This window comes from Oncorhynchus tshawytscha, linkage group LG13, assembly GCF_018296145.1.
Source record: "Oncorhynchus tshawytscha isolate Ot180627B linkage group LG13, Otsh_v2.0, whole genome shotgun sequence".
NCBI lineage: Eukaryota > Metazoa > Chordata > Actinopteri > Salmoniformes > Salmonidae > Oncorhynchus > Oncorhynchus tshawytscha.
In genome coordinates this window covers 57,167,955-57,190,040 of record NC_056441.1, presented here as the reverse complement: position 1 = coordinate 57,190,040, position 22,086 = coordinate 57,167,955, and the positions used below count along the sequence as shown (strand labels likewise).

Below are 22,086 nucleotides of genomic sequence, written 5' to 3'. Positions count from 1 at the left end.
CTAACTCTGTGTCCGTGGGTCCGTGGGTGTGCACAAGCCCAAACTTCTGCCTGATGCATGCAAGCATAACCAGAGTGGTGCCTCTTTCAGTCTCTATGCCCAAAAATGGACTTCCCTTTCTTAGAGCTCCGGTTAGGGGTCACCCCAGACCAGACCAATTTATTTTCTTAAATTTTTTTATTTAACCTTTATTTAACTAGGCAAGTCGGTTAAGAACAAATTCTTCTTTACAATGACGGCCTACCCCGGCCAAACCCAGACGACGCTGCGTCAATGACTTATCCTAATCCTTCATATATCTTCAATTATAATTAAACAGCCATTTTCCATATTAACTCTAATTCTATCAAGTCTCTGTCCCAATTCACTTCTTCTCATGTGTCTCTGGATTCAATGTTCATTGTCAATGCTCACTGACCTCTGTGCTTCGTGGTGAGTGTGTATGCAGGTCACTGTCTGCACATCTGTAACCACAAAGTGCTTAATTTCACATAAATGTCACAGGTCACAAATGTCACAGGAAATATACGCCCAAGCTGATTCTTCTTGACTGTTTGTGTACGTGCAGGATTGTGTGTTTACATCTGCTTTTGAGCGTGTGTGCATTCGTGCGGTTCAGCAGATTTGATGAGGCAGCTATACATACCCCGAGTCCCGCTCCCAGACCCAGCCTAGCCAACCGGGCTGCTTGAAGAGCCCTTCCCCACAGTACCCAGCCCCAGAGGACACTAGTGGACACGTCCATGAAAGGCAGTATGCTTGTGACGAAGAATCCTCCTAGGCTCTTTTGTTTCTTCCTCTCTTCTCTCTCTCTCTCCTTCCTCTTCTTCCCTCTCTCTTCTTCTCTCTCCTGTTCCATCTGTGATGCATCACCCTCCCAAACCTTCACCAGGTCGTCATGGAAACACTCTGGCCGTGCTGAGAATATGTATTAACACACTCATCATAGCAGGACTACCCCACTCTTTCTTTTTTTCTCTTTCCCTCTATGGTTTTCTCACTCTCTTCCTCTCTCTCATCCTCTTTCACTCTGCCCTTCTATCTCTCTCCTCTCTCTCTTTCTTTTTCACTCTCTCTACATTCAATTCCCCCTTCTCCCTGTCCATTATACTTAGTATCAGCAACCCTCCTCTCATGGACACCTCAACCATCCTCAACCATCCTCTCATCGCATCTCCCATTTAAACATCTCTTCAGATTCCTTTTTCCTCTTTTTCCTCCTGCAGCATCCCTCCATGTTCCTCCAGCCTCGGAGTGGCTCTGATTAACAGGTCACAGAGGAACACAACACAAACACTCTACTCTGAAATAGAAATTGCATCCTTAATGGCAGCATATTCCCCATATAGTGCACTTATTTTCACCAGAGCCCTATGGGCCCTGGTCAAACGCAGTGGACTTGATATGAAATAGGGTGCCATTTGAGACCCATCCAGAGAGTGCTGCTCTCTGAACAAGCACAGACCCAGTGAAAGGAGCCATCCTCCCCTTCTTCCCCCAGTATCCCTCTCTCTTATTCTCCTGCTTGATATTCAGGTATGGTAGTGTGGTGCTGGAGGTGCATTCTGGTAGAGTGCAGTACGGAAATGGGCAACATCAGCTCTGCATCATTAGACATCCATCTATAAGCAAACACAGAGTTAGACTGGACTGTCAGTCTGAGGAGCCAGGCAGAATACGACTGCACACTGGAGGTGTGTGTGTGTGTGTGTGTGTGTGTGTGTGTGTGTGTGTGTGTGTGTGTGTGTGTGTGTGTGTGTGTGTGTGTGTGTGTGTGTGTGTGTGTGTGTGTGTGTGTGTGTGCGTGCGTGTGTATGTGTACGGAAATATCTTCTACTGTTGTCCGTTAAGACCAATTACATAGAATCCCAGACTGAGTATGACCTGCAGTAGAAACAATGCATTGCGTGTAACCTGAGGTGTTCCTCCTGCAAATGCATTAGATGATGGTTTTGTGGGCAGCCTCTCAATATAATATTCTTGACAATGGGATACTCATGACTATTCAGACATACACTGGCATGTGTATGTTTGATGGATGTGTCTATAGCAGTACAAGCATGTAATACAATTATTTTCTGTCAGATAAATCTTACTTATTGTTGTCTGGTGCATGTCGAATTCTACTGTATATAGACACGTCTATTGAGATGGATAAGCTTTCAAGGGCTGCTCTGTAATGTTAAAGCTGGACAGGCAACGTGGCAGAGAAAGATGAAGAGAGAGAGAGTGTGCCTGTGTGTGCATTTGAGTGTGTGTGTGCGTGTGTGTGACCAGGTGTCTTCACCCCAGGCTATCCTCAGCAGGTCTCACATTGTGACTGTAATCGACTAAACTGGCTCTCTGCTCTACACATTCTCCCTTACATATGATGCTCACAGAAACTACACGCAGAACAATACATACAGATACATTGGGCTGTAAATGACACCCGGTGAAAGAATGGTTGAATAACAGCGACTGTATACACACACACACCCTCATATACTGGACATGTGAGTGTATGTACAGGCCTAAAGTTGTATGTATCTGTTCAACAATTCTACTCACTAGCCCCTTCATCCCAAATGAAATTGCACCCTTTTCCCTATGGGCCCGGTTCAAAAGTAGTGCACTATATAGTACATAGGATGCAATTTGGGACTCAACCTAGTAGAACAAACAAGCAAGCAAAGAAACTAACTTTCTGTACATCCCGCTTCAAAAACACACTGCCAGTCAGCCATGGACCCTGACCCACTTTAACAGCGAGAGAGAGTGTGTTAGAGAGTTTCTGAGTGTCTTGCTGCTCAGTGTTCTGGCTCTCAGGGTCATTGTGTTCTCGACCGAGGGAACAGGTCTTTGTGGAGAGCCTGGTGCACTGTCACGAAGCCTGTTGGAACAGCGTCACAGAATCCACCATGAACTATCTCTCCCATCCAAACCCCAGCCTTCTCTCTCTCCAGGGCCAAACATTCTCCCTCCGCTTTGGGCTTTAATGACAGCACTGTTGTCACAGAATCCACCTTGAACTATCTCTCTGTCTGTCTGTCTCTCCTGTCAATAGAAAGCAGAGAGCACGTAGACTAATCTGGGAACCTCCGACTTGAATAGACGTGAAAGGTTTATATTCATGATTCAGGGGCATGACTAACATTTACTATTCATGTGCATGTTGACATTTTTGTTCTCATATTGCAGTTGGAAACCTTCCACAGCAACTGGAAACAAGGACAATGGTTGAAAAATGATTTATTCTATGTCAACTGCAGTAATACCTCATGATTCAGTTTTAATTTCGTAAAAAATAACTGAAAATGATTTTGAGGTAGATGGTTTATTTATTTACAGGTCCATGAAAGGCTGGTGTATGTTTGCTGCTGGCTACACCCAACATCTAACCAAGTATTGTTCTCTCTCTCTCTTTTCTCTCTTCTCTTTACTCTTCTATCCATCTCTCTCTCCTCCTAGGTGAGCTAGTCCTACCCCTCCTTGCCACGTTGGCATCTTCTCCTCGTCTCTCTCTTCGTCCACCTCATTCCTCTCTTCCCCCGGCATTCTCCACCATGGCACTCCTCCCCACCTCTCTTTCTGCCTCCGTCCCCTTCCTCCTCTTCCTCCTCCTCCTCCCCCTTCCTTCACCCTGCGCCCTGGAGTCTCTACGAGGAGGAGGAGGAGGAGGAGTAGGAGAGGAAGAGAACCGCTCCATCTCCACCATGTCCTATCCCTCCATGTCTCCGGAGTTCTGGAGCAACAGCAGCACGGGGCTGGGCAGCAGTTCAAAGTGTTCGCAGCCGGTGGTGTGCAGGCCGGGCACCCTGCTGCCCGTGTGGAAGCCCCTGAGCCCCGGGCTGGGCGACCAGGTAGCCAGGGCCGTGGTCTATTTCACCTGTCTCATGTACATGTTCCTGGGAGTGTCCATCATCGCAGACCGTTTCATGGCCTCTATCGAGGTCATAACCTCACAGGTTGGTACTATGTGATAGATTGACCCATATGATAGACTGTGTTTATGTAGAGTTGTCATTCACCACATAATGGAAATGACATAGAAATAGAATGAAGAGATTATATTTTTACAGAGAGAGCTCTCCCACTCTTAGACCCCGTGGTTGGCTCTCCTCTCTCACCTCTCCCTAGACTACATTAACTGTCACTCCAACACAGTGAACATCGAAACAGGTTGAACATTATATGATAAAGTCATTGTAAAACTCGCTTCTGCAGGGGTGATAGACACAACAGTTTCTTTCTCCAGAAATGCCACCTTGCTTTGCGGTGTTACCACAGACAGCTCAAATTAACGTGTTATTTCTATGTTTGGGTTTTCACATTTCTTGTAGTGACTGACTTTGGGCCCATATGGAATTCCAGTATTTACAATGTTCATTGAAACACATCCTGATATGCAGACTTAGTGTATTGAATTATTGGTTCCATCTGATTTAAAGTTTGGGTAATTGGTTCAGATTCTGACATTGTTATGAATTGGATTTCTCTGCTGACAAGAGATATTGTTGACTCAATAAACTGAAATAGATTCTAACCTTGTGTTGGAACCAGTTCAGGGAACAAAACCGAAAACTGGAAAATTACAAAATTTTTCAAGGAACAGAAACAGAACCAGGAACGACAGTGATAGATACTGTTCCGGAACAGAACCATTATTTTAAAGCATGGGAACCGGTTAATAGCATTCTTTTACATACTGGGCAGGTTTTTCTAGTCCCACAAAAAATGCAACAATGTGCCTATGCAAAGCCCTCACTCTGTCACTCAGAAACTTCTTCCAGTGTCTGCCTGCCTGCCAGCTGAATGTTTTTGCCAGTGTGTGTGCGTGTGTAAGCTACCTGCCCCTCCCCCTCCGAAGCATAGGCTACTGTAACCTACTGACGTTTCAGCGTGATTCAGAAGATGGGGAGAGAGCGCGCGGGCGACGGAGAGAAACAAAATGGTGCAATTTGAGGCCATGTGGCGGAGAATGATGTGGGCGCTGGAGATGGGGTTGTGAGCATGTTCGTCTGGGCAGGTGTGATGTAGTTGATGTTGGTGTGATGTCGTTTGTATGTGTATGTTTTGTATTGTTAAAACTAAAAAACTAAAATCTTAGAGAAAAAAAAAGACAATGGTGAGAGATTTTTTATTAGAGAAGAATGGATTTTCAATGCTAGTTAAAAAAGGAACAGAAAATAATGATAAACAGCTACTTTTCAAAGCTTTGCTGGTCGGACCAGTGGAACGCGACCCAAAAAATAGCGGTTCTGTTCAGAAGGAAAGAATTGGAAAATAATGAGACTTAGTGAATTATTGATTCCATCTGATTTAAAGCTTTAGATAATTGGTCCAGACTATTTGACATTGTTATGAATTGGATTTCTCTGCTGACAAGAAACTGAAATAGATTCTAGCCTTGGAATCCATTAAATAATCAATTAACTGGGGCAGTTAATAATTTTTTTCATGAGTTATTAATCCATTTCAGTTTGTTGGGCCATCGAACACCATTGTGAATTTACTAGTTATCTGTTTGTAATATTGTCCTCCTTAAATCCAACCATGTGTTCAACATCTTTGTTCATAATCCCTTTTTCAATTTTCTCTCTGACCGAGCAAATTGCACACCATTTTTTGTAAGTTCACAATAAGAGCATCTATCAGGAGAGTAATTTCCAGAAGTTCATCCATTAGGAAGGATTTAGACCACCCCAGTGGCCTAATTTTGAGTGTATTGTAACAGGGGGCTGTTCCGCTGTATGTCCTGAGGTAATGCAAGCCTAAGCACACTATGAGAGTGTCTGGATTTTATGCTGGCTCTCTGTGAGGGGGGATATGGGGAGGGAGGGATATAGGGACGGATGGGGATAGAGATATGGGGATGTGGATGGAGGGATATGGGGATGGAGGGATATAGGGATGTGGATATGTATGGATGGAGGGATGGAGATAGGCGGATGGAGGGATATGGGGATAGGGATGGAGGGATGTGTATATGGAGGGATGGAGATATGCGGATGGAGGGATATAGGGATGGAGGGATGTGGATATGTAGGGATGGAGAGATGGAGATATGCGGATGGAGGAATGTGGATGGAGGGATGCGGATGTAGGGATGTGGGGATGGAGATGGAGGGATGGGGATGGAGGGATGGCCAAGATAAAGCATAGCAATTTGACACATACAACAACACAGAGTTACCCATGACATAAACAAAACATAGTCAATAATACAGTAGAACAAAATAAAACAAAAAGTCTATATACAGTGAGTGCAAATAAGGTAAGATAAGGGAGTTAAGGCAATACATAGGCCATGGTGGCGAAGTAATTACAATATAGCAATTAAACACTGGCATGGTAGATGTGCAGAAGATGAATGTGCAAGTAGAGATACTGGGGTGCAAAGGAGCAAGATAAATAAATACTGTATGGGGATGAGGTAGGTAGATAGCCCATCTGTAAACAGCCCATCTATGTACAGGTGCAGTGATCTGTGAGCTGCTCTGACAGCTGGTGCTTAAAGCTAGTGAGGGAGATATGAGTCTCCAGCTTCAGAGATTTTTGCAGTTTGTTCCAGTCATTGGCAGCAGAGAACTGGAAGGAAAGGCGACCAAAGGACGAATTGGCTTTGGGGGTGACCAGTGAGATATACCTGCTGGAGCGCATGCTACGAGTGGGTGCTGCTATGGTGACCAGTGAGCTGAGATAAGGCGGGGCTTTACCTAGCAGAGACTTGTAGATAACCTGTAGCCAGTGGGTTTGGCGACGAGTATGAAGCGAGGGCCAACCAATGAGAGCGTACAGATTGCAATGGTGGGTAGTGTATGGGGCTTTGGTGACAAAATGGATGGCACTGTGAGACTGCATCCAGTTTGTTGAGTAGAGTGTTGGAGGCTATTTTATAGATGACATCATCGAAATCGAGGATCGGTAGGATGTTCAGTTTTACGAGGGTATGTTGGGCAGCATGAGTGAAGGATGCTTTGTTGCGATATAGGAAGCCAATTCTAGACTTAACTTTGGTTGGAGATGCTTAATGTGAGTCTGGAAGGAGAGTTTACAGTCTAACCAGACACCTAGGTATTTGTAGTTGTCCACGTATTCTAAGTCAGAGCCATCCAGAGTAGTGATGCTGGACAGGTGAGAAGGTGCGGGCAGTGATCGGTTGAATAGCATGCATTTAGTTTTACTTGCGTTTAAGAGCAGTTGGAGGCCACGGAAGGAGAGTTGTATGGAATTGAAGCTCGTCTGGAGGTTAGCTAACACAGTGTCCAAAGAAGGGCCAGACGTATACAGAATGGTGTCATCTGCATAGAGGTGTACCAGAGAATCACCAGCAGCAAGAGCAACATCATTGATGTATACAGAGAAGAGAGTCAGCCCGGGGATTGAACCCTGTGGCACCCCCATAGAGACTGCCAGAGGTCCGAACAACACGCCCTCCGATTTGACACACTGAACTCTATCAGAGAAGTAGTTGGTAAACCAGGCGAGGCAATCATTTGAGAAACCAAGGCTGTCAAGTCTGCCAATAAGAATGTGGTGATTGACAGAGTCGAAAGCCTTGGCCAGGTCGATGAATACGGCTACACAGTAATGTCTCTTATCGATGGCGGTTATGATATCGTTTGGGAGCTTGAGCGTGGCTGAGGTGCACCCATGAACAGCTCTGAAACCAGATTGCATAGCGGAGAAGGTACGGTGGGATTCGAAATGGTCAGTAATCTGTTTTGTTAACTTGGCTTTCGAAGACCTTAGAAAGACAGGGTAGGATAGATATAGGTCTGTAGCAGTTTGGGTCTAGAGTGTCACCCCCTTTGAAGAGGGGGATGACCGCGGCAGCTTTCCAATCTTTGGGAATCTAGACGATACGAAAGAGAGGTTGAACAGGCTAGTATTTGGGGTTGCAACAATTTTGGCAGATAATTTCAGAAAGAGAGGGTCCAGATTGTCTAGCTCGGCTGATTTGTAGGGGTCCAGATATTGCAGCTCTTTCAGAACATCAGCTATCTGTTTTTGGGTGAAGGAGAAATGGTGGGGGCTTTGGTGGGTTGCTATGGAGGGTGCCGGGCAGGGTAGGGGTAGCCAGGTGGAAAGCATGGCCAGCCGTAGAGAAATGCTTATTGAAATTCTCAATTATAGTGGATTTATCGGTGGTGACAGTGTTTCCTAGCCTCAGGATGAGGTGCTCTTATTCTCCATGGACTTTACAGTGTCCCAGAACGTTTTTGAGTTAGTACTACAGGATGCAAATTTCTGTTTGAAAAAGCTTGCCATAGCTTTCCTAACTGCCTGTGTATATTTGTTCATAACTTCCCTGAAAAGTTTCATATCACAGGGGCTATTCGATGCTAATGCAGAACGCCACAGGATGTTTTTGTGCTGGTCAAGGACAGACAGGTCTGGAGTGAACCAAGGTCTATATCTATTCCTAGTTCTAAATTGTTTGAATGGGGCATGCTTATTTAAGATGGTGAGGAAGGCACTTTTAAAGAATAGCCAGGCATCATCTACTGACGGGATGAGGTCAATGTCATTCCAGGATACCCCAGCCAGGTCAATTAGAAAGGCCTGCTCGCATAAGTGTTTTAGGGAGCATTTGACAGTGATGAGGGGTGGTCGTTTGGTCACAGACCCATTACGGATGCAGGCAATGAGGCAGTGATTGCTGAAAACAGCAGAGGTGTATTTGGAGGGCGAGTTACTTAGGATGACATCTATGAGGGTGCCAGTGTTTACGGATTTGGAGTTGTACCTGGTACGTTCATTGATAATTTGTGTGAGATTGAGAGCATCAAGCTTGGATTGTAGGATGGCCGGGGTGTTAAGCATGCCCCAGTTTAGGTCACCTAGTAGCACGAGCTCAGAAGATAGATGGGGGGCAATCAATTCACATATGGTATCGAGGGCACAGCTGGGGGCAGAGGGAGGTCTATAGCAAGCGACAACAGAGAGAGACTTGTTTCTGGAAAGGTGAATTTGGATAGCAGACTTGGATTGTAATACCGAACTCTGCAGGCTATCTTTGCAGTAGATTGCAACACCGCCCCCTTTGGCAGTTCTATCTTGGCGGAAAATGTTATAGTTAGCGATGGAGATTAAGGTTTTTGGTGGTTTTCCTAAGCCAGGATTCAGACACGTCTAAAACATCCGGGTTGGCAGAGTGCTAAAGCAGTGAGTAAAACAAACTTAGGTAGTAGGATTCTAATGTCAACATGCATGAAACCAAGGCTTTTACATTTACAGAAGTCAACAAATGAGGGCACCTGGGGAGTGGAGCTAGGCACTGCAGGACCTGGATTAACCTCTATATCACCAGAGGAACAGAGGAGGAGAAGCATAAGGGTACGGCTAAATGAAATACGAACAGGCCGTCTAGCACGTTTGGAACAGAGAGTAAAAGGAACAGGTTTCTGGGCACGATAGCATAGATTCAAGGCAAAGTGTACAGACAAAGGTAAGGTAGGATGTGAGTACATTGGAGGTAAACCTAGGCATTGAGTAATGATGAGAGAGATATAGTCTCTAGAGACGTTTAAACCAGGTGATGTCATCGCATATGTACAGTGCCTTGCGAAAGTATTCGGCCCCCTTGAACTTTGCGACCTTTTGCCACATTTCAGGCTTCAAACATAAAGATATAAAACTGTATTTTTTTGTGAAGAATCAACAACAAGTGGGACACAATCATGAAGTGGAACGACATTTATCGGATATTTCAAACTTTTTTAACAAATCAAAAACTGAAAAATTGGGCGTGCAAAATTATTCAGCCCCTTTACTTTCAGTGCAGCAAACTCTCTCCAGAAGTTCAGTGAGGTTCTCTGAATGATCCAATGTTGACCTAAATGACTAATGATGATAAATACAATCCACCTGTGTGTAATCAAGTCTCCGTATAAATGCACCTGCACTGTGATAGTCTCAGAGGTCCGTTAAAAGCGCAGAGAGCATCATGAAGAACAAGGAACACACCAGGCAGGTCCGAGATACTGTTGTGAAGAAGTTTAAAGCCAGATTTGGATACAAAAAGATTTCCCAAGCTTTAAACATCCCAAGGAGCACTGTGCAAGCAATAATATTGAAATGGAAGGAGTATCAGACCACTGCAAATCTACCAAGACCTGGCCGTCCCTCTAAACTTTCAGCTCATACAAGGAGAAGACTGATCAGAGATGCAGCCAAGAGGCCCATGATCACTCTGGATGAACTGCAGAGATCTACAGCTGAGGTGGCAGACTCTGTCCATAGGACAACAATCAGTCGTATATTGCACAAATCTGGCCTTTATGGAAGAGTGGCAAGAAGAAAGCCATTTCTTAAAGATATCCATAAAAAGTGTCGTTTAAAGTTTGCCACAAGCCACCTGGGAGACACACCAAACATGTGGAAGAAGGTGCTCTGGTCAGATGAAACCAAAATTGAACTTTTTGGCAACAATGCAAAACGTTATGTTTGGCGTAAAAAGCAACACAGCTCATCACCCTGAATACAACATCCCCACTGTCAAACATGGTGGTGGCAGCATCATGGTTTGGGCCTGCTTTTCTTCAGCAGGGACAGGGAAGATGGTTAAAATTGATTGGAAGATGGATGGAGCCAAATACAGGACCATTCTGGAAGAAAACCTGATGGAGTCTGCAAAAGACCTGAGACTGGGACGGAGATTTGTCTTCCAACAAGACAACTGATCCAAAACATAAAGCAAAATCTACAATGGAATGGTTCAAAAATAAACATATCCAGGTGTTAGAATGGCCAAGTCAAAGTCCAGACCTGAATCCAATCGAGAATCTGTGGAAAGAACTGAAAACTGCTGTTCACAAATGCTCTCCATCCAACCTCACTGAGCTCGAGCTGTTTTGCAAGGAGGAATGGGAAAAAATTTCAGTCTCTCGATGTGCAAAACTGATAGAGACATACCCCAAGCGACTTACAGCTGTAATCGCAGCAAAAGGTGGCGCTACAAAGTATTAACTTAAGGGGGCTGAATAATTTTGCACGCCCAATTTTTCAGTTTTTGATTTGTTAAAAAAGTTTGAAATATCCAATAAATGTTATTCCACTTCATGATTGTGTCCCACTTGTTGTTTCTTCACAAAAAAATACAGTTTTATATCTTTATGTTTGAAGCCTGAAATGTGGCAAAAGGTCGCAAAGTTCAAGGGGGCCGAATACTTTCGCAAGGCACTGTAGGAGGTGGAACAACATGGTTAAGGCATATTGAACAGGGCTAGAGTCTCTACAGTGAAATAAGACAGTAATCATTAACCAGTACAGTAATGGAAGAGGCATATTGATATTAGAGAGAGGCATGCGTAGCCAAGTGAACATATGGGTCCAGTGAGTGGTTGGGCTGACTGGGAACACGGCGATTCAGACAGTTAGCAGGCCGGTGCTAACACGCTAACAGTTAGTAGGCCGGGGCTAAACAAGCTAGCAGTTTGCAGATCGGGGCTTGGTTAGCAAGCAAGCAGTTAGCAGGGGCTAGCAGTTAGCAGACCGGGGCCAGCAAGCTAACAGTTAGTAGAACGGAGCTAGCAAGTTAGCCTTTGGGGGACGTCGCGATGGGGGTAAGTCTGTTTTTTCCTCTTCGTGCGGTGACGTCGATAGACCAGTCGTGGAGTTAGTAGGATTCCAAGTAGCTCTAGGTAGCTAGCAGGCCTAGCAGGTTCACAGAATGGGCCTTCAGCGGGCGTCGCGCCTGAGGGGCCTGTTGGAATCATCAGGCAGATTATGTCGGTATTCCAGGTGACGTCGATAGACCAGTCGTGGAGTTAGTAGGCTTCCAAGTAGCTCTAGGTAGCTAGCAGGCCTAGCAGGTTAACAGAATGGGCCTTCAGCGGGCGTCGCGCCTGAGGGGCCTGTTGGAATCATCAGGCAGATTATGTCGGTATTCCAGTCGTAGAGGATCGGCGGGGTTCTGTGCCCCGTACCGGCAGTAGAAGGGGTCCGGATATTGTAGCCCAGGATTGGGCTTCGGTGGTAGCACAGGAGCCCTGGCCGGGCTAGCTTCAGGCTAATTGGTGCTTGCTCCGGGATGGAAACGCTAGCCAGGAGTGGTCACCCGGGATTGCGGTTAGCTAGTTGTGAAGATCCAGATGAAAATGTTCAGAGTTTGCGGTAGGAATCCGGGGAAATGGAGAGAAATAGGTCCGTTATGCTCTGGTTTGAGTCACGTTGTTCGAACTGGCGAGAGCTTTCCGAGCTAAAGGTTAGCTGATGACCGCTAGCAATGGTTTGCCAGCTGATAGCTGGTCGGTAGGTAGCTGGCTAGCTTCAGTTGAGGGATTCCAGATCCGAAGTATATAGAAATACTTTAGAAAAAGCAGATCCACGCCACATTGGGTGAGGCGGGTTGCAGGAGAGTATTTAGAAGTTGAAGTTTAGGAAAATATTGTGGCCTCGTGGGTGGAATGTTTTTCATATTTTTCATAATTTCATCATTAATAAACATCAGGTTTCTATATCAAACAGTTTTGTTATATTTCAGTCTGCTGTGATGATATAAGGGGTAATACTGGGATGCAATCTCAAAATTGAATAGATTTCAACTCTATATGTGACATGGTACAGATGTCTTCTTTTTTAAGCCCATAACCATGTGTGTGTGTGAGGTCTATACTTTTGTTTGAATGTAGATTTGTTTAAGACTACCAAGAAACACTCTGTGACCCTGACTTAGCCCACTTCAGTAAAATTAACCAACCCTACATGTCAAGGTCACTGTCAATGTAAAGGAACCTGCAAGTCAGCATTTTGTAGGTCGTTGTATACCATGTGTATCCCTTACATACGGCTAATAAAACTTGAGTCTCCATAGCCCCCCCATCACTAGATTAGAATAACAGATTGTCCCCTTCCCTTCTGTCAGGGAGTCAGGGTCGCGTCCTCCCTGATACTGTAAATACCATCCGTCATGCTTATATGTGGAGAAGAAAGAAATCTGTAGCTTCCCACTACTACTCCCACTACCATCTCTGGCCTATGAGCAGTTGTTTTTTTTACAGTAACTGGCTAGATGAGATTAAGATATGTATGAGTCTGGTGGTGAGATACTGGAATGGTATGGGGGGAATAGAGTGATGACCTGTGTGTGAGCAAGTGTGTGTGAGCGCATGTGTGTGTATGTATGCATTCATGTGTGTGTGTGAGACCCCTCTCTGTCTGTCCTGCAGGAGAAGGAGGTGACCATCACCATGCCAAGCGGTGAGACATCTGTGGCCACTGTACGTATCTGGAACGAGACTGTGTCCAACTTGACTCTGATGGCTCTAGGCTCCTCCGCCCCAGAGATCCTGCTGTCTGTCATAGAGGTGGGTGTCATGTCATAAAGTCTCCCCGAGCACAACTCATAAGTGGGTGTCACATCAAAAACACTCCCCCCAGCGACAACATATCAGTGTTGCAGTGTATACTAGTACTGGAATGAAGTTGAAAATGACAAAAAGAAACATATCTACTTTAAAGTTATTGTCAAATCTCACCAACATAACATTTGGCCTTTATGACATGGCCTTTTTGATTTATACTGCACAGAAGTTCTCCAAAAGGAAAAGTTCTTCAAAAGTCTCTCTCCTCTGTCTCCCGGTGTTAGGTGTGTGGTCATGGGTTTGAGGCGGGTGAGCTGGGCCCTGGCACCATCGTGGGCAGCGCCGCCTTCAACATGTTTGTGATCATCGCCATCTGTGTGTGGGTCATCCCTGAAGGAGAGACCAGGAAGATCAAACACCTGCGTGTGTTCTTCATCACAGCCTTCTGGAGTATCTTCGCCTATATCTGGCTCTTCCTCATCCTCTCTGTCATCTCACCCGGAGTAGTGGAGGTACACTTTTGTGTGTGTTAGCAAATGTGAATAGATACTGTATGTGTGTGTGTAACCAAACAATCAACCCCCTTCCAGTTTGGATGTATGTCTTGTAATGGTCCCCTGTCTTTGTGTGTGTTCAGGTGTGGGAGGCTCTGGTCACCCTGTTCTACTTCCCAGTGTGTGTGATCCTGGCCTGGATCGCCGACCGACGCCTGCTCTTCTACAAGTACATGGCCAAGCGTTACCGCGCCGACAAGCACGGCATCGTCGTGGAGACTGAGGGGGACACAACCCCGAAAGGCTTCGAGATGATTATGGATGGAAAGTTCCCTCAGAGTGGAGGGGGGGTGGGAATGATGCCCAGTGAGAACTTCCAGGATGGTGCCAACAATGCGGCGGGCACCGTGGCCTACCTGCCCAACTCCAACAGCACCATGGTGACCGTAGAGAATACCAAGGAGCTGGACGAGAGCCGCAAGGAGGTGAGAGAGAGAGAGACCTGCTGTTAGAGGGATTCAAGTACATCAGGGGGAGAGAAAGAGGGATACAGGTACAGTATGGAGAGGGAGAGAGATGAAGAGTTATAAAGGATACACTCATCCCGTTCATGTACATAGGCCCTCTCAGGAATATATAAAGGCACAGTAGGGTTAGAGAGAGTAAAAAGAGATGAAGAGGACACACTCAGGCAGTTCATGAACACCCACATACTGTAGATACTCACCTCAACCACACATAAACACACTCAAGCAAAGGAGACTATTAAGAGCTACTAACGTGCTGAACCTACAAAAGTTACAAACTTTCTCTCTGTGTCGAGGTTGTGTGTCTGTGTCCCTCTTTTTCACCCCCTGTTCCTCTGCCCCCAGGTGATCCGCATCCTGAAGCAGCTGAAGCAGAAGTTTCCGGACAAGGAGCTGGATCAGCTGGTAGATCTTGCCAACTACTACGCCCTCCTCCATCAACAGAAGAGCCGCGCCTTCTACCGCATCCAGGCTACGCGCATGATGACCGGCGCTGGCAACGTGCTCAAGAGGCACGCCGCCGACCACTCCCGCCGCGCCGCCGCCGTAGACGAGGAAGTGGTCTGCGAGGACGACGACCTGGCTGAGTGCAGCCGCCTGGCGTTCGAGAGCACCCACAGCCAGTGTATGGAGAACTGTGGCGTACTGAGGCTGGCTGTGGTGTGTCAAGGGGGCCTGGGGGAGAGCACCTTCTATGTGGACTACCGGACCGAGGACGGCTCAGCCAATGCCGGGTCAGACTACGAGTACAGCGAGGGAACGCTGGTGTTCAAACCCGGAGAGACCTGCAAGGAGATCAAGGTGAGGGTCAGTGGAAGGGGAGGAAAGCAAACAGTAATGTACAGTTATAATCAATTATAGCAATAAGTGTTGCACAACTGTGCTGCCAAGCAGATCCCCAGCTAGGTCGTTAGACCTACTTGTCGTGGGCAGATCAAGACGTCACGTAATGGAAGGAGCAGAAAACAGCAGCAGAAACTAATTACCCTATGAATTAGCGCCGGCCAGAGTCCTCTCTGTCCCGGATCAACTGTCTCTTTTTTTTCTCCCTAACAGTCCATTTATATTTTCCAACGGGGCTATACATTTGGGTGAGTTTTTTTTCTCTCGCTTGAGTAGCCTCGTTTCCCTGCCAAAAATAAAATTCAACCATCTAGTGCTCAGCGAAATAACAACACAATGTCAAATACAGGTAGCCTAGTCAAATAATTAACATCCAATCACATTAACCGTTACTCTCTCGCGGGAATTCGACTAATGGTCCGTATGTAGCCAAATGAAGCTGCTGCTCATGCCGTTTGCTCAAAAAATTATAAATGGTTTAAAAAAAGTAAGGCCCGGGTCCATAGACACATCAGCTCTACTGGTAGTACTGCTACTACCAGCAGTACTATACCTGCACCTGTCAACAACACAAGTTGTTCTGCTTCCACGAGCACATCCAATGCTAGCATCAGTAATTCTACATTTGTTGTTAGCCCAGCTAGCATGGACACTGACAGTTGTGAATCTGATGCAGCCAAATAGCTACTGCCCACTTACCCGGGAAAGCACCGAACAACAGACAGGGACATTGGACCATCGAAGAGCTGCAAATATGATGAGAACTACATTGATTTGGGAGTAGTGCCTTTCCTCAGCCACAGTGTGTTATATGTGCAAAAGTACTATCTGACAACTCGATGAAACCTTCACTCTTGCGCAGACATTTAGAAACAAAACATGGCAATTTGAAAAATACACCACGGGAGTTTTTTGAGCGAGAATAAAGACGACTTTCGAGTAGTAACACATATATAAAAGCAACAGATACCATTCATAAGAAGGGGCTAGAAGAGTATTATATGGTGAGCTACCGAGTGGCTAGGACAGGGAAGCCCCATACTATTGTGGAGGACTTAATTATTCCTGCTGCCGTGGATATGGCTGGGACAATGCTGGGGGAAAACGCCAAAAAAAACTATACAGACAATGTCTTCATCAAACAACACTGTTTCACAACACAGCAGTGACACGACAGGAGATGTTTTGAAACAATACCTGCTTTCCATACAAGCCAGTGAATTCTATGCGTTACAGCTGGATGAGTCAATAGACGTGGTGGGCCTGGCACAGCTCCTGGTATATGTCTGTTACAGCTGGATGAGTCAATAGACGTGGTGGGCCTGGCACAGCTCCTGGTATATGTCTGTTACAGCTGGATGAGTCAATAGACGTGGTGGGCCTGGCACAGCTCCTGGTATATGTCTGTTACAGCTGGATGAGTCAACAGACGTGGTGGGCCTGGCACGGCTCCTGGTATATGTCTGTTACAGCTGGATGAGTCAATAGACGTGGTGGGCCTGGCACAGCTCCTGGTATATGTCTGTTACAGCTGGATGAGTCAACAGACGTGGCGGGCCTGGCACAGCTCCTGGTATATGTCTGTTACAGCTGGATGAGTCAACAGACGTGGTGGGCCTGGCACAGCTCCTGGTATATGTCTGTTACAGCTGGATGAGTCAATAGACGTGGTGGGCATGGCACAGCTCCTGGTATATGTCTGTTACAGCTGGATGAGTCAATAGACATGGCGGGCCTGGCACAGCTCCTGGTATATGTCTGTTACAGCTGGATGAGTCAACAGAAGTGGTGGGCCTGGCACAGCTCCTGGTATATGTCTGTTACAGCTGGATGAGTCAATAGACATGGCGGGCCTGGCACAGCTCCTGGTATATGTCCGTCACATTTATGGGGGTCAATAGGCTCTATGCATTATTCCGCCTGCAACGTTCAAATTTACTTCCGACCGGGTTGATGACTTCCGGAGCGAGTTCTGCTATTGTTTTTATCCTTAGCTTACTAGCTATCGTCGACGCATTTCTGACTGAAATAGTTCGCAATGACTACGTTTAAATTACAGCCCCGCGAAGGAGGTGCTAATGAACATTGTACAGTGCCTCTGTGTTCAGTTTCTTCCAAATGTAATGGTATTGTGAGCTTCCATCGTTACCGAGTCGATGTCGAGCTCAGAAAAAGGTGGTTGGTGGCATTACGTCGTGACAGCTTTACTGTGTAGTACACATTTCGTCGAAAGTGACTTTGTTGAGGGAAAAAATTGGGGGGCAACAATACCTAAAAAGAGGTGTTGTTCCTACTGTCGTGGAACTGGCAAATTCAAAAGAGACCTGGTGTTTGGGAAAGAAGACTGAAACGTCCTGCTCCGACTGAGGGGGATGAAGAACAAGGTGCGCTGCCTAGGGACTGTGCCGTCTCTGATCCGGTCCAGAGCATGGGCCAAGCCAGTGTAAATGTACATGTTTATTTGCTAGCAGCAAAATAATCATTTGTTTATCTACGACATGTATCAAAATCAAATCAAATCAAATTTATTTATATAGCCCTTCGTACACCAGCTGATATCTCAAAGTGCTGTACAGAAACCCAGCCTAAAACCCCAAACAGCAAGCAATGCAAGTGTAGAAGCACGGTGGCTAGGAAAAACTCCCTAGAAAGGCCAAAACCTAGGAAGAAACCTAGAGAGGAACCATGCTATGTGGGGTGGCCAGTCCTCCTCTGGCTGTGCCGGGTGGAGATTATAACAGAACATGGCCAAGATGTTCAAATGTTCATAAATGACCAGCATGGTCGTATAATAATAAGGCAGAACAGTTGAAACTGGAGCAGCAGCACGGTCAGATGGACTGGGGACAGCAAGGAGTCATCATGTCAGGTAGTCCTGGGGCATGGTCCTAGAGCTCAGGTCCTCCGAGAGAGAGAAAGAAAGAGAGAATTAGAGAGAGCTTTTTTGGGGTGGCCAGTCCTCTTCTGGCTGTGCCGGGTGGAGATTATAACAGAACATGGCCAAGATGTTCAAATGTTCATAAATGACCAGCATGGTCGAATAATAAGGCAGAACAGTTGAAACTGGAGCAGCAGCACGGCCAGGTGGACTGTGGACAGCAAGGAGTCATCATGTCAGGTAGTCCTGGGGCATGGTCCTAGGGCTCAGGTCCTCCGAGAGAGAGAAAGAAAGAGAGAAGGATAGAATTAGAGAACGCACACTTAGATTCACACAGGACACCGAATAGGACAGGAGAAGTACTCCAGATATAACAAACTGACCCTAGCCCCCCGACACATAAACTACTGCAGCATAAATACTGGAGGCTGAGACAGGAGGGGTCAGGAGACACTGTGGCCCCATCCGAGGACACCCCCAGACAGGGCCAAACAGGAAGGATATAACCCCACCCACTTTGCCAAAGCACAGCCCCCACACCACCAGAGGGATATCTTCAACCACCAACTTACCATCCTGAGACAAGGCTGAGTATAGCCCACAAAGATCTCCGCCATGGCACAACCCAAGGGGGTATGTATCAATCATTTGTGTTGTAGTGAATATAAGTTTGTGTGGAGCTAGTATTGGCTTTAATTAGGCAATGAGTAACGGGGGTGGGGGAAAGAAATCAAGTAAACACAGTACAGCCAGAATGCAAGATTGAATACAATGTTAGAGATGTGTAATTGATTAACTGAACTGTTGAACATTTGCTGAAATACATTTTTTTAAACAAATCTATTCTACTGTAGATTTCTTCACAAGAACATCAATACTTATTTTTCATAAAACCCCTAAACTTGGCACCCATGCAGGGGATCCATTCAGGTGCGAGAGACACTTCTGCAAGTAGTGGTAAAAAATGCAAGTGGTCAACCTTCTCTCTTATAGTTTTTGAAACCTGTAGATCTTTATATATCCTTTCAACTAGGATGTCCTCCTGTGCACAGATGACAAAGTCACACCAGCTACAACCTGTTAAAACTTGTTAGGGAGGATGTTCCGTTGTGGGGATCAAATCAGCGGATATTTTAGAGCGTCACTGATCGTTTTTCGTTAAAAATCAAACTTTCATGAAAACACACAAACAAGGTATTGAATTAAAGCTACACTCGTTGTGAATCTAGCCACCGAGTCAGATTTGTAAAATGCTTTTCGGCGAAAGCATAAGAAGCTATTATCTGATAGCATGTAACACCCCAAAAGACCCGTAGAGGATGTAAACAAAAATAATTAGCATAGTCGGCGCTAACCGCACAATAAAATATAAAACATTCATTACCTTTGACCATCTTCTTTCTTGGCACTCCTTGATGTCCCATAATCAATACTGGGTCTTTTTTTGGATTAAATCGGTCCATATATAGCCTAGATATCGATCTATGAAGACTGTGTGGAAAACGGAAAAAAAATAGTTTCAAAGTAACGTCATTTTTTAAAAGTTAAAAATTGACGATAAACTTTCACAAAACACTTCGAAATACCTTTCTAATGCAACTTTAGATTACCACACGTCAATAAGCTATAAAAATCATCAGTGGGCGATGTAAATTCGATAGCCTGCCGTAAAAATGTCCGGAGAAAAAGACAGACAATGCCTCGGGTCGGTGGTCGGAGAGAATCGATTCCCTTTGGTCGGATCTACCAAGAATCAATTCAGATTCAAATGAGGAGACTCTATAGATCCTGTGGAAGCTGTAGGTACTGCAAGCTCGGCCCCATATATTACGGTTCACCTTTAACAATTCATGGGAGTGGCGCATGGATATTTTTTTCCATCTCCAGTGATCAGATTTTCCTGCGCTTTTCGATGAAACAGACGTTCTGTTATAGTCACAGCCGTGATTTAAACAGTTTTAGAAACGTCTGAGTGTTTTCTATCCACACATACTAATCATATGCATATACTATATTCCTGGAATGAGTAGCAGGGCGCTGAAATGTTGCGCGATTTTTAACAAAAAGCTGCGAAAATTCGCATCATCCCAAAGAGGATTTGACCTTGCACCTGCCAGTAGTAAGCATGAGATCTCTTCAACTTCAGCTCTCCATTCTGTATCTTTGGTTAAGGGCAGTCAACATAACTTGGTACATTTGGGCACTTGACCTCTAAGAGTTCAAAGTGTGGGATCAAAGATGATTCCATCTGGAGAGGATCCTAACCACGGAGCATCTTGGTGCACTACGAAGCCACACGGAGAGAAGTTAACATTCTTCAGTGTGCAGTACTCCTGTACAGCCACTGGCTCCATGGCTAGCCCCCTCTTCATCTTCATGGTCTACATACCAGATCCCTTGAACATCCGCTCAGCTAGGTGGTCAGCTGAGGTCTCTCCCCGGCAAACCTCTCGGACATGGCAAACCTCTCGGAAACGAGAGGATGTTATTCTCATTTTCCTGAGCTGATGCCATTCCGGGTTGCTGCTCTGCTCCCTTGTAGCAACCTCGACTTTGTGACATCTCGTAAGTTGTCTCTAATGCCTTGAGGTGGAACTGCTCCTGATGGTTAAGGACGTAAGCACACTGGGAAGCCTGAAGCCTGTATCCATCTAATGAAAGTATTGATGGAGAAGGGGCATCGGCAATCTTCACAATTTCATGTGTCTTTGGCTGTGGAAGCTGATAGGACAGAACACTGCCGCATTGCACTGGCCCAAAGGAGGACTCAACCAGGGGCACGTCAGCTGACATTTCCATTGTTGTCACAAGAGGGGCAGGAAGTGGAGAAAAGTTGGCATACGTTGGCAGATGCGGAGAAGGTGCATGTCAGGCATGTATCCATTGAGTGCTTTGTAGAGAGAACTTCTGCAAAACATTTTAAAACCTTAACATCAGGTTGGAGAGATTACTATGACAAAGACTCATGTAACTTTTCCAGAAACAGCACAAGCCCGAAAGTTCAAATAAAATGAATTAAAATATACAGATTTATAGATTATATATTTCCCCCCAGTCTTTGTCCAAAACATTTGTCATTACATCGTAAAGACACCACTGTTTAGGCTTATCATCTGGATACAATCACAAGAAAATGTTTTCTATAATGTTTCCATTCTAGGAACCTCCAACTTACCTTATTCCATCAGCACACAAGTTAGTAGGTTTACGGAACTCTATCCCATCAACCGGACCTGGCTTCACACCCTAATTAACAAGGATTTACTGTTACATAGGCTGAATACTTTTCAGGTGTATTTTTTTATGGATATTGATAGACTCAGAAGTGTTCTTGGCTTGTGCCAATGCTGTTCTGTGTCTGTGCAGCTGTGAACTGGTGGTGCAGCAGGAATGTTTAGTTGAGAGTAGTGTGCTGTCTGGTAAAGAAGGGCCACCAGATGATTGCACAGAGCACTTCCTGCAACACAGGAGCAGTGGCTTTGGACCACTATCACTGGTACGGAGTGCTTTAACACCATCTGAAGATAAGTGTGATGAAAGACTGAAGTGAGAAACAAGAATGATGCGGCCCATAAATAACAATTAACATAGTAGTGTCTAGTCTTCTTAACTCGGGGCTCATTTAACTTTACAGGAATACATTGTGTCACAGTAACACAATTACCAAACACTGCATCAACAGATCCTTACCAAATAACCTGTTAAGTGGGCAATTCTAAATTGGGATTGGGAACCATCATTAATATCTATCTACTGATAAGATTAAACGTTGATACTGTCTCCAACACATTTTGAACATGATGACAGTGTCTCACAGGAGATGTTTAACAAGGTCCCTAGTAGCTATCTATAACCTTTCCCTACTCTCATGCTGTGCGGCTTTTCACTCTTCCTCATGGACCTGTGACAGGCAGACATCTCCCCTGTCAATGTATCTTTGTTAGATACTGTGTAGAAGACATGAATAACAATTATTTTTAGCTAGCAAATATAGCTAGCAAGCATAACTTAACCAAGCTAATGAAAATACACACATTCTCAGGTAGATTCTGTCA

The 22,086-nt window shown here is 45.4% G+C and overlaps 1 protein-coding gene across 1 annotated transcript in view; it reads left to right on the top strand.

Moving 5' to 3' along the window:
- The window catches only part of LOC112265287 (sodium/calcium exchanger 2), a 108,111-nt gene that overhangs the window by 63,396 nt on the left and 22,629 nt on the right, over positions 1–22,086 (top strand). The window contains exons 2-6 of the mRNA XM_024442438.2: positions 3,451–3,947; positions 13,155–13,292; positions 13,574–13,801; positions 13,927–14,268; positions 14,656–15,111. Coding sequence (XP_024298206.1) covers positions 3,546–3,947; positions 13,155–13,292; positions 13,574–13,801; positions 13,927–14,268; positions 14,656–15,111 — 1,566 coding nt within the window. The 5' untranslated portion in view covers positions 3,451–3,545. The remainder of the gene's footprint in view (positions 1–3,450; positions 3,948–13,154; positions 13,293–13,573; positions 13,802–13,926; positions 14,269–14,655; positions 15,112–22,086) is intronic.